Source organism: Panthera leo, chromosome A1 (genome assembly GCF_018350215.1).
Source record: "Panthera leo isolate Ple1 chromosome A1, P.leo_Ple1_pat1.1, whole genome shotgun sequence".
NCBI lineage: Eukaryota > Metazoa > Chordata > Mammalia > Carnivora > Felidae > Panthera > Panthera leo.
The window spans coordinates 14,357,697-14,371,464 of record NC_056679.1 but is presented as its reverse complement, the minus strand read 5'-3'; the positions used below and the strand labels follow the sequence as shown (position 1 = coordinate 14,371,464).

The 13,768-nt window shown below is 38.8% G+C and overlaps 1 protein-coding gene across 8 annotated transcripts in view; it reads right to left on the bottom strand.

Annotated features, from left to right (window-relative positions):
* NBEA (neurobeachin) overlaps positions 1 to 13,768 on the bottom strand; it is a 683,574-nt gene that overhangs the window by 25,995 nt on the left and 643,811 nt on the right. For 4 of the 8 annotated variants that reach the window (XM_042952224.1, XM_042952367.1, XM_042952435.1 and 1 more), the window contains one exon: positions 287 to 349. The exons of the other annotated variants lie outside the window; for them this stretch is intronic. In XM_042952224.1, the coding sequence (XP_042808158.1) occupies positions 287 to 349 (63 nt within the window). The remainder of the gene's footprint in view (positions 1 to 286; positions 350 to 13,768) is intronic. 8 annotated transcript variants of the gene reach the window in all.

Genomic DNA, 13,768 nt, shown 5'->3' with positions numbered 1-13,768 from the left:
ATCAACCAGAGAGGTCAACACACTCTCTGACAATGCAAGTGTATCCCAAGTCAGCCATGAAAGAAGTCCAGAAAATTCACCAGGCGCTCTTCTCTCGGGGTGCAGAATCATCCAAGTGTTAGTATTTTGTAGACAAGCTTTGCTTCTCCTTCCAAACATGCTTCCGTTACCCAAGTCACTATTCTTATTTAGAAGCTGGGGTTAAATGTGGAAATGTTAAACCTGTGAGTGCATGCATGCAGCGAAGACCAAAGAACACTTTTAACACTGAATACAGCATGTATACCTTAATAAAGTCCTTGGTAAGAAGGAACGTATGGGGATCTCTAATGAAATAAGCTTCTGGAATCTTGGGAAAAAAGAATGATACATAAAGTCCACCAATGATACAAAATAAAATTCAGAAAATCATATTTTCCAGTCAATACAGAGGGCAATCACTATGACTTCTGTATGGACAAATTTTCACTACGGAAAATATATCTTGGCATGCTATGCTATTTTAAGATGAACGCTGAAATATTATGTAGTGTCTTATAAGGTATGGATATATTTCTCTCAAAAATTTTTTGAAATTTTGGAGATAACTAACCCAAAGAGGAAATAATTCTTTGGGCATCTTGAGCTACACAATATTTTATTAAAGCCTATGCAGATAGAAATATTAATGAGATTTTATGGCTTCCAATGAATAAAAATAATTTTGGATCTCAAACTGTGTGGACTGTATAACATGCCTTTTTTCTTTTTGGTGTGTATTTCAAAGACATAATCTTATAGGACATTTATGTATTTCTTCTATATATAAATTCCACTGGCAAAAAAATTCAATATACTAAGCTAGACTAACAGAAATATTTTTCCAAAATACTGTTAGCATGTAATTTAAGTCAACAAGGAGAAGCACGATATTTACAATGATCATTACTCTGTTACCATGCTAATTTTTCCCCTAAAATTGTGTGCAATTTGGTTGCACATAAAAGTGAAATACGAAACTCATTGCTGAGTGCTTAGGAGTGCAGGTAAGGTTGTAGATAGCTCTCGACACAGCACTGCCACTAATCGCATCACTATCTACAAATCTCATTTATAAAGTACTTAAATTTAACAATCTGTCTGCCTAGACTGCATTTCAAGAAAATGTTTATCAATAAAAATGTGAATTTTCAAATTTATTAGTAATATTAAACATGAATGCATCATTATCTGCCATATTTTAGCAATTGCATAAACGGGGCTTTGGTTCTTTTATTTGCAGAGGCAATAGGATGAATTATTAAATCTCTTTAAGTGCTGTCCAATTTTAATGTATCCATTTGTTTGCACGGTGTCCACTCATACACAAAGTGTGACTATTTAAGTAAATCGCACTCACAAAGATACCATCACACTTTATCTCCCCAGTGCAAGATTTATGATTATAAAAGAGGGAAGAGACCATTTCTGGCTAGGTTCACATCATGAACAATAAACTCTTGAGAATTACTTGAAAGAAAAAAAAAAGCAGTAATTTTATTGTTAAAGCTGCCCTGGTTAGAAAATTTCCAATACCCTAGCTTTATGTATCAAGAACAGCCAAAGTTGCTCTAACAATAGATAACTATGGCTTGGGTTTTTACTCCTCCAGAAAGAGGACTGGGATGGGGGTGGGGAGACAGGGGTAAAATTAAACACAGTTTAGTCTCTTGGTCAGTGCCTATACTCAGTACATAGCCTTTAAATAGTCGCGGAAGGACTAAATCCACAAACATGCTTTGCTTGACTTTAATTTTGTTTCTGAAAGGGAAGTATTAAACAATAATAGAAAATCTTGTGAAACTCACTTACTTTCCAGAAATCTGTACAGTTCTCTTCAGGGGGCCCACATCCGATCCTTTTTGGACTCAGTCAGAGTACATACACACATGTAGAATACATATGTATTCTAAATGACTCTCAAATGGCATCACGGTAAATATTAGGCTGTGATCAACATAATATTGTGCTCTCACCCTCTCATTAAGACAGTCTATTTCCTAAATTTAACATTTTATTAAAAAAATTTTGTTTAATGTTTATTTTATTTTCGAGAGCGAGAGAGAGAGCACGAGCAGGGGAGGGGCAGAGAGAAAGGGTGACACAGAATCTGAAACAGGCTCCAGGCTCTGAGCGGTCAGCACACCCTGACATGGGGCTTGAACTCACGAACTTCGAGACCATGACCTGAGCCGAAGTTGGTCACCTAATGAACTGAGCCACTCAGGTGCCCCAACACTTATTTTATGTTTTAATGTTTATTTACTTTTTTTTTTTTTTTTTTTTTTTTAAATTTTTTTTCAACGTTTTTTATTTATTTTTGGGACAGAGAGAGACAGAGCATGAACGGGGGAGGGGCAGAGAGAGAGGGAGACACAGAATCGGAAACAGGCTCCAGGCTCCGAGCCATCAGCCCAGAGCCTGACGCGGGGCTCGAACTCACGGACCGCGAGATCGTGACCTGGCTGAAGTCGGACGCTTAACCGACTGCACCACCCAGGCGCCCCTGTTTATTTACTTTTGAGAGAGCGAGAGAGAGAGAGAGAGAGAGAGAGAGAGAGAGAATGTGAGCGGGGGAGGGGCAGAGAGAGAGGGAGACACAGAATCTGAAGAAGGCTCCAGGCTCTGAGCTGTCAGCACACAGCCTGACATGGGGCTTGAACCCACGAACCATGAGATCATGACCTGAGCTGAAGTCAGATGCTTAACCAACTAAACCACCCAGGTGTCCAACATTTATTTATTTATGTTTTTACACTAAATGCAATCCCCCTCCCTTGGGATCCACGTCACATGCCTTCATGACCTAAAAGTTCTTATTCCAGCATTTACCTTTTAGCTATCTTGTAATCCTGTCTACCCTCATAATTCCTTACTCTCTGATTTGAAAACATATAGGTCTTTCTGATCTTGAAAAAGCACACTGCCTCCTCTGAGTTCTATTTCTTGTCATTACCAACATGTTTGAATGGGAAGTGAGCACCTACTGATTTTCTTCACCTGTTCCCCCGTCATATGTTTTCTGTCCTTCCCCCACTTTTAGAAAGTCATCAATGTCTTCTTTCTGTCAAGAGGGAGTGTGCCCTCTTGGGAGGGTGCCCGGACATGTACACATACCATTCTGTAATCTGGGAAGCACAGCAACTGAGTGGTTGTTCTGAGAACTACTCCCTGATGTATGAGAAAATGCCTCCCCTCCATGTAAACCTTGGGCAGGGTTCTAAATCCTTTCCAGAATCCCTAAATCATAATGAATGCCCTCCATATTCTCATAGCACTGTTTTTTCCTTTATCATGAAATTCAACGCACAATGCTTTACATAGTTCTCTTTGCTCAGACTGTTAACCTTTGCAGGTCAGGGCTGTGACTTGGTCCTAACAGAGTCCAAAAACATCTGCTGAATCTAGCAGTGGGGCAGCGGTGGGACATTTGTGCAGAACTGAAAGCCCAGAAAAGGAAAAGCATAGTAATAGAGGAAACATCAGAGTTCTTTCCTTTTACAATGCAATACCACCAAAACAATGAAGTTAACAAACGTTGTTAAATGGCTACTCTATGCTGAGGGATAAAAAATCAGAGACCAGCCTGCCCTCAAGAAGCTTTCAGCCCATGGGGACATAAGATGAGTAGTAATCAGGGCATACAGGAGGTGGAAGGAACACGGTGGAGGCCAGCACCAAGTGCCAGGGAGCCCAGGAGTGATGACTACATCAGACCCAGGCTGGAGGAAGGGGCAGGGAGAGGAGGGCTGTTAGGAAAGGGGCTTTCAAAAAAGGACATGAGCTGAGGTCTGAGTGTTAGGTAGGAATTGGTGAGTCAACAGCAAAAAAGGAAAATCAGAAACTGCATTTGAAAAAATTCAGCACATTTTCATTTTTCTATGCATTGTTCTGCGTGGGTTGAAGAGACATAATGCTACCTAGTTTCATTTATTCATAAAACATACACTTCTTGAGCACCTACTATGTACTGGGTATCATTTTAGACATTTGTGACACTCATCAAACAAAACAGAGATTCCTGCTCTTGTAGAGGTTACATTCTAGCCAGGATGACATAGGAGCTTACATTCAGCCAGATGTCATGTGCCTGTATCCCTTGGGCTAGAATCAGCCTACAGGCATGGTTTCCATCTGAGCCAACATTTACAGGTCAGGAAATTTCGTACAACAAATTGGATTTTTTGGCTTCTCTCAAAAAAACCAGAAGAGCTGGTTCATCAGCATTCTCGCACAGCCATACTTGTCTGGTGCTAAGCCACAGGGGCCCTTTTGTAATGCCCACCGCTCGCAGGACCCCAGAATGTATCATTACCTCCTGGCCTGCTTCACTAGGTTAGTCCCTGTCTGACTTCTACAGACCTCGGCATTTGTTAATCCTTTTAAAATCTACTACCAAAACGTTAATTTGTATTAGAAGGAATCTATTGCTTTATACATCTACTGTAGTCCTGCCCTCATCCTTGGGATATGTGGTCCAAGACCCCAAAGAATGCCTGAAACTGTGGATAGTACTGAACCCTACATATGCTCTGTTTTATCCTATACCTACATACCTATGTTTAATTAATAAATTACGCACAGTGAGAGATTAACACCAATAACCCCTGATAAAATAGAACAGTGATAATATACTGTAATAAAAGTTACGTGAATGTGGTCTCTCTTTCGAAATACCTCATTGCACTGGACTCACCTTTCTTCTTAAGATGACAATGAGAGATGGTACAATGCCTGTCTGATGAGATGAAGTGAGGTAATCAAGTAGGCACTGTGATCTAAGGTCACCGCTGCTGACCTTCTGATGCTAAGTCAGAATCACTGCTTTGAGACCATGGCTGACTGAGGGTAACTGAAGCAGTGGAAGGTGAAACAGTGGATAAGGGGAGACCGTTGCATTGCAATTTCCACTGAAGAAAGAATGAACTAATGTTGTATTTGTGAGCTCATGATTTTTACAATGTGTATGGCAAGAGTAAAACTCGGGAAATAGGCCTGCCAACCTAACTTAATCGAAGCTAAGATGTTCTCCATTATTAGAAGCATCGTTGATTTATATACTATTAAGAAGTAAAAAGATGTTGCCAATTAAACTGTGATACACTATTGATTGTAAGAGACACTGCAGTTTGGAGTGTTGAGATATGACAATGACACGCATCTCAGAATCAATAAGTTATCATAACTTTTTACATGTAATACAGTGACATAAGTCTTATGTATTTCATATAAACTTATCACAAGCAACAGGCTTAGAACAATGAATTTTTCAAAACAAATGTGACTGACAAAATCTTTGGTATTTTACGAATATGGAAGACCATGTATTTATCTGAGGGCAACTCTTCGGTGGGATAACATGAAAATATTGATCTGCTTATACTTTCATGGGCCTCTGTACTTGCTGAATGTGGTATCTTAACTAAAGCTGCTTATGTGCATCCACTTTAATTAACTGTGTTGTGTGTTTTCTCTCTTACAACGCCACCCAAATCAAGACACAGGGCTTTGGCACCGAACTAGAAATTTCCACATCTTGATCTGGGTAGTATCTACATGGGAATATACATATGTGATGATACTGCCCTGTTCCCCCTCCACAGTAAATTCTTCCCACTCCTCATCCTCTGCCAGGCTAATCACTATTTTGATGATAATTAAATTACACCATCAAAATTATCATCGATTATTTTTTCTTTTGTTGAACTTCTTATAAATAGAATCATATGGCACCTATTTTTGTGTCTGCCTTTACAAAAAAGTTTATTTATTTTTGAGAGAGAGACAGAGAGAGAGAGAGACAGAGAGAGAGACAGAGAGAGAGAATGGGGGAGGGGCAAAGAGAGGAGGACAGAATCCCAAGCAGGCTCCGTACTGTCCGCACAGAGCAGGATGAAGGGCATGATCCCAGGAACTGGGAAATCATGATATGAGCCAAAATCAAGAGCCTGATGCTGAACCAATTGAGCCATCCAGGCACCCTCCCCACTGCCTTTAAAAAAAAATTTTTTTTTTAATATTTATTTATTTGAGAGAGAGAGAGAGAGAGAGAGAGAGAGAGAGACAGAGCATTCCACTTCCAGGGGCGTGGCAGAGAGAGAGGGAGACACAGAATCCGAAGCAGGCTCCAGGCTCTGAGCTGTCAGCACCGAGTCCAACATGGGGCTCGAACCCATGAACCGTGAGATCATAATCTGAGCTAAAGTCAGATGCTTAACCAACTGAACCACGCAGGCAGTCCATGTGTCTGACTTTTGACACGTATCTCACAGCACATGAGTTCAAGTCCCGCATTGGATTCTGCGATGACGGTGTGGAGCCTGCTTGGGACTCTCTCTCTTTCCCTGTCTCTCTGCCCCTCCCTTGCTGCCGTGAGAGCAAGTGAGCTCTCTCTCTCTCTCAAAATAAATAACCTTAACAAAAAATAAATCCTTAGAAGAGGAAGTGAAATGCTGTGGTTTATGTGTATTATATGTATGCCTGTTAATAGGAAAGATTTCATAGCCAAGGTAAAAGTAAATACGGTGACAGGTAAGTTATAGTTCAGATTGATATTCAAATGACTGATAAATTCAACATATTCTAAAAGAAAGAAATTGCTATTTAGGTGAATAAGCATCTTTCTCTCCCTCCTTGGGTTTACTAGTGTCTAGCATTCACCTCTTCTGGTACCCAGTAGATAAAAACTTTGATTAATCTTGTCTTTTCCACAATGCAGGTACATTTAATCCAATACATTTTTGCCCTGTAGAATCTTTACAACTTCTAGTCTTTTTTGTAAATGTAATTTAATACTGTCTTTCTGATGAAGTGTCATAAGGTCTAAGTGCCATGAGAGAGTGTGAGGAAGCTAATAAGGGAGGCTGTCAAATGACCTGTTTCATTCATTTTGCTCGGTCTGTGCAATCTTTTAAACTTTTCCAGAAAAGTAAGCACTTTATAAAGTGCTACAGGTTGTGCTACCCACAATGCAAATATCAGACTATGTTCAAATTACCAGTCAATTATTGACAATTTTCAGAAAATTCAAGGAAAAAATAGCAGAAGTGCTTCCTTGGGAACACAGAAGAGGATTTTCCAAAAATTTCCTTAGGATTGTGTTCATCTCACTTTATAGCTTGTACTTAGCATGATTTTAGTTGAATGCCTGAAAGTAGATATTCTTTTTTTTAACCAGAAAATACAACTTTGACATACAATTAAAAATATATATGTGATTTATATCATCTTTCTGTTCTATCTCCAATTCTACCAATTAGATACCAAATAGGGAAAAAAAAAAACCCAGGATTTTGAGAAATCTGAAATGATAAAAGAAAAGATTACTTAATGGCAGACTGTATTTTAACTGATATGCTTTTGCTTCTGGTTTATTGTTATAATAAAACAAGATCATATAAAGCATTACTTTTTAATGCTAGAAAAACAGAAGCAAAATAAATCAAGAAAATAATATCTGCACTTTATTATTTCTTGCTTTACAAACATTAAACTATATAAAAAATTAAAATGCTATTTTATATTCAACCGCTTCTAGTTTTTCAGAGACTACACAAGAAAAGAACAAACGTGTAACGTGTTTCTTTTTGTTTCAACAATAAACTGCATTAAGTCTATGCAAGCAAAATTATTAGAATATTTAAGCAAATATCTAGTAACTCAAGTAAAAAAGAACTACATTTGCTTTAACTATCAGACTATGTTAGACAATATTGAGGGAGTGGATTCTGATTTGTTCATTTACCTGCCTCAGTGCTTGGTTTTCTTCTTTGAGTATAAACGTAAAAACAATGAAGAGGAGAATCATCCTCTTGCTGATTCCTATTTCCTCCTTGGATTGATGAATTATGAGGATGATATTACATATCTGACTTAACAAATGAACGAGAACAGTGAACGTGAAAAGCAAGCACAATGTCCTTGGGATAGAAAATGTTCTTTCCAGAACAGTTTGTCTTCAAATTAGGTCCGTGCCATTGGTGGCAAAGCTCACTCAATTTTTATATTTAGAAATAAGTATAGGTCAACTCAGGTGGGAGAAGTACATGCATTTCAATGTGGCAGGTAGTGGCCGTTCTACCCTGGGTGCCTTAAAGAAACTTGCCTAGAGCAGTGACTAACTCAGGGGGAACACGAAAGTGAGCTGGACCGTCTTCCTTGCCCCCAGAGACGGGCCTCTAGAGACTGCATCCGGGGTACTCTCTTGCTCTCTACTTTCCACTCTTTTTGGCCAATGAGAAATCAGGACAGGAGATAGGGAGGTGTGGTAAAACTCACTGTGTGGGTCTCCCTTGCCAGGTCCCAGTTTGCCAGTGGTTGGGTCACATTCTTCTTCCAAAGGCCAAAGCTCCTGTGGGGCCACCGCTTTCCCAGGGTTACCTCTCTTGGCACGTTGTGCTAACGGCTCCCTCCCTGTGTACACTCAGGCCCCAGGCTGGCCCCTAGATGTTACCCCTGCATGCTTCACTTCCCCCTTGTTCATCTGCTTTATCCTGCCCATAGTTTTGTAAATAGGACTACTATCGACCTCTCTCCGTTATCCCTTTAAATTTCTTTTCAATTGTGGTAAACTATATATCACAGAAACCTTGCCATCTTAACAATTTTCAAAGTACACACCTCAGTAGTGTTGTGTACATTCGTATTGCTGTACAACCAGTCCCTACAACTCTTTGGATCTTTCAGAACTGAGACTCTGTACCCATTGACAACTCCCCATTTGCTCCTCCCCACCAGCCCCCAGAAACCACTCTTTCACTTTCTGTCTCTTTGATTTTGACTCTTCTAGGTACTTCATGTAAGTGGAATCATATAGTATTTGTCATGTGACTGGCGTATTTCACTTAGGATAACATCCTCAAGGTTCATCTTTGTTGAAGCCTGTGTAAGAAGTTCCTTCCTTTTTAAGGCTGAGTGATACTCCACTGTGTGTCCACACCACAGTTTTATGGGTTCGTGAATCTGCTGATGGACACTTGGGCTGCTTCTACCCTTTGACTACTGTGAATAATGCTGCTATGAACATGGGTGTGCAAATATTTCTTCAAAATCTTGCTCTTAAGTCTTTTGGGTATATACCCAGAAATGAAATTGCTAGATCATACAGTAGCTCTATTTTTAAATTTTGAGGATCTTCCATACTGTTTTCCAGAGAGGCTGCACCATTTTACAATCCCACAATAGTGCATAAGGGTTTTTATTTATTTATTTATTTTAAAAAATTTAATGTTTATTTTTGAGAGAGAGAGAGAGAGAGAGAGCATAAGAAGGGCAGAGAGAGAGGGAGACACAGAAGCAGAAGCAGGCTCCAGGCTCTGAGCTGTCAGCACAGAGCTGGACACGGGGTTGGAACTCATAAATGGTGAGATCATGACTTGAGCCGAAGTCGGATGCTTAACCTACTGAGCCACCCAGGTGCCCCTCAATTTATTTTTTTTAAGCGTTTATTTATTTTGAGAGAGAAAGCACATGAGTGGGGAGGGGCAGAGAGAGAGGGAGACAGAGAATCCTTCTGCAGTGTCAGCACACAGCCCGACATGGGCCTTGATCCCAGGAACCATGAGATCACGACCTGAGCTGAAGTCAAGAGTTGGACACTGAACTGACTGAGCCACCCGGGTGCCCCGGGGTTCCAATTTCTCCATGTCCGCTCCAACACTTGCTATTTTATGTTTCTTGCATTGTTTGATAGTAGCCAACCTAAGGTGTATGAGGTAGTATGTCACTGAGGTTTTGATCTGCATTTCCCTAATGATGAGTGATGGTAAGGGTCTTTCCAGGGTGAGTTCAAGCTCCGGGTCGGGCTCTGTGCTGGCAGCTCAGACCTCGGAGCCTGCTTTGGATTCTGTGTCTCCCTCTCTCTCTGCCCCTGCCCCGCTTGCATTCTGTCTCTCTTCTCTCTCAAAAATAAATAAACATTGAAAAGACAAAAAGGATCTTTCCATGTGCTTTTTGGCCATTTGTGTATCTTTTTTGGAGCCTTCATTATTCCTTGAGAGGGTGACGCACTGTGATTGATACAAATAGAATTGATATTCAGGTATATTATATAAGGGAAATCCTGGCTAGTGTTTGCTTCATTCCTGGGTGAGACTAACCAAAATATGATTACATCCAAGCAAGAGGCATTTTCATTGAGGATTTAAAATATTTTGGATAGGGGTGCCTGGGTGGCTCAGTCAGTTAAGCGCCCAGCTTTGGCTCAGGTCATGATCTCACTGTTCATGAGTTCGAGCCCAGCACCGGGCTCTGTGCTAACAGCCCAGAGCCTGGAGCCTGCTTCAGGTCTGCCTCTCTCTCTCTCTCTCTCTCTCTCTCTCTCTGCCCCTCCTCTGCTCACATTCTATCTCTGTCTCTCAAAAATAAATAAACATAAAATATTTAAAAAATATTTTGGGGATAAATACTATCATAAGCTTTTGGGGGAATGCCATTGAGTCTCTTGGCAATCTATACTCATTAATCCTCAGGAAGAGAATGAAAACACTCTTTTCTGGACAAGTTACTGATTGATCTACCTAGAAGCAAGAGTTTTACCAGATGATGTCTTAAGGATTCTTCCAGGTTTTTGGTTCTGTGCTCACTTTTGGGTTGATCATTAAATAGTAATTAAGTAAAGGACTCAACGCAGAAATGCTCAGTGACATATGAGAGGAATCAGTACAATGTACTTGCCAAATTTTCCCTGGTTGAATAAATTTATATAAAGCAACTCTATGCTGGGCGATTCAGGAAGCAGAAGTTAGGGGAGGGGGAGGAGGAGGAACGAGACAGAAGTAGAAGTACAGGTGATGACCTTCCCCCACCAGACAAAATAAGTTCACTTGGAGCGTCTGATCATGGAAAGAAAATAATAATAAAAGTAATAAAAGCTGAAAAGATTTGCTTGGAAGTAGAATGACATCAAGACGAAGGTTCACCAGGTGGTGGTATAAACATTACAAAATGAAACCATACACTTTTATTAGGTTAAATTCAAATTAAAAATAGTATTGCGTGTATTTGGCAGAACAAAGTGCTCTTCTTTGATACTGACATAAATGGGAAACAGTAATTTAGATATACTATACTGAGATTTCAAATGGCTATAAGTAGGCTCATTATCAATATGTTTAAAACCTTTAAAAATGAGTTCTAAACATCTAACTGAAATGCTTAGGTATTTAGATTGAGTAATATCTACTTCCACAAATTGAAGCATGCAATATGTTTTGAATAACTGTTAATTTATGCTAAGGTACCAACTGTGTAATATAACTGAAATCTATGTTAATAGAAGATAAGGAAATCCCTTCCAGCTATTTCTAGTGCAAACAGCAGGCTGCAATTTTCACCCTTCTTCCTGGTGTAAAACATGACTTTAGATGCTTGTGAAAGCATTTGCTGTTAATTTCTGAAAATCAATAATTAGCACTTCTCAACACTACGCAATAAAAATAACACAAAGACGAGAAAAAGCACACCTCACATAAATGACACATATCCCACTTTGACTAGCTGCATTATTTATGCTTCTCTAGTGGACGATTGATGACCATAGACTAGCTAAGGACTGCAGTAATTACAAGGAGAAAAGATAAACCTAAATTAAAGATTTATTCACTAATCAAAATTAAATGTGTGTCATTAATTTTCTTGATACTAATTTCTACATAGAAACTTTATTCATTGAATCTTTGCAATGCAAGCCTTATTACTGTGGATGAGGACACATAAGCAGGCACATGTGAATGTATACTCTTACTAGTTTTAAGATCATAATATTCTTCTTGCTCCCCAAATGAATACGTAATGTGCATCTCCACTCCCATAATTTAAAATGTAGGGGTTTTCTTTCTATTTATTTTATTTTGTTTTATTTTATTTTATTTTATTTTATTTTATTTTATTTTATTTTATTTTATTTTATTTTATTTCTATTTTAATTTGGTTTTTGAATTTGCTAACATTTTTATAAGTCAGTAAAACCTCCAGTAATTATAGGGGGAAAATTAAGATGGTTTTAAGAAATCTTTATCAGCCATTTTGTTGATCATTTCTTGCAATCATGTCTCAGAATAAATTCCTAGGAGAAAAACCCTGATCACCCCCCATATGAAGACAATTAGGCATCGTGGCCCTTGTAAATGGACAACATCGGGCTACAACCCACTCAAGCGATCCACTAGGGGCGTGTTGCTATCCCTTGTCAGATAGAAGAAAGGAATCAGAAATGGGAGAAGGAAAAGACAAGGGATAACAAATTCACAGAAGAATAAGCAATGCCCACAAGGCCATCAGTGTTGTCACTACAAATACCTTCATTTACATTATCAGGGTGGAAAGTGGGTTAATTTTTTTTCCTTATAAATTTTGAGTTCATTTTCTTTTTTTTTTTAAATTTTTTTTAACATTTATTTATTTTTGAGACAGAGAGAGACAGAGCATGAACAGGGGAGGGGCAGAGAGAGAGGGAGACACAGAATGTGAAACAGGCTCCAGGCTCTGAGCTGTCAGCACAGAGCCCGACGCGGGGCTCAAATTCACGGACCGTGGGATCATGACCTGAGCCGAAGTCGGATGCTTAACCGACCGAGCCACCCAGGCGCCCCTATGAGTTCATTTTCTAGAAAAGCCAACACTGTAGCTGTTTTGGTTAAAGACATGTCTGTCTCGTTGGTTCTTGACAGCCTTATCATGTCAGTTTTCTGTAGTAGTAGGAATGTTTCAGCAAGAAGATAAAGTAAAAACTGAAGGGATCTATTCTACTTCCTTTGGGCATATTCTCATAGTAGGTCCAAAGGAATGCTTTGTTATCCCTACCAGATCAAAGAAAGAGATAAACGAAGAAAACATAATAGAAGACCAAGAAATATTAGTAACAAAAAATTAGACTAAAAATATCACACTTTTATGATGACTGGTAATATTAAAATTTAATATTTAATATTTCCAGCATAAATAGATAGATGTGTGTATATATGGATAAACAAACAAATAAATAAATAAATAAAAAAATAAAGATTGACCTGTATGTTATAATGGCCAGCAAAACAGCCTTTTATGAGAGGCTTGTGTGTATACCTCTCGCTGTCGAAGAGAAATCATTTAAGTCACTTTTCAGTTTGGCAGTGTCGACGGTACATACAATGATACAGAGAAGTGAATTACTAAACCAAAAGTTCTTCCAAGATACTTCATTTAATTACGCTTTTAGGTAACACTAACCAATGTTTGTGTAGTCCTTTATGGTTTACAAAGTATTTCCCTACATCTTTTCTCATATGATCCTCAAATCCAGACCTATGAGTTAGGTACCATTTCTGTTTTCATTTTATAGGTGGGAAAACCAAGGCATACAAAAGTGACTCACTTAATGTCACTCAAATTGTAATGATGGACTGTGATAAAATCTATTATCTGGTTTACACCTTTCTATCATTTTTTATTGCCTACTACGTACTATATAATCATACTCTGAGGCAGACAGGCTTGAGTAATTATATCCATGATTGTAAGGGTGATCAGTTTTAGAAACAATTTCAGAATGAAATGATCTTCACTCATGAGTACGGTAAAAAAAAAATTGAGGCATTTAATTTGTATTCTCTACTAACCAGCTATTGACTATGGCACGATCCTCTTGTGCCTTTGGAACTCTTAAATACAGATAAAACTTATGTTTTTCTGAGAAGTGGTTAGAATAAACAATGAACAAAATGGCTGAGAATGATTTCTTAAAGCCATCGCAAAATATCCCCTGTAATTCTAG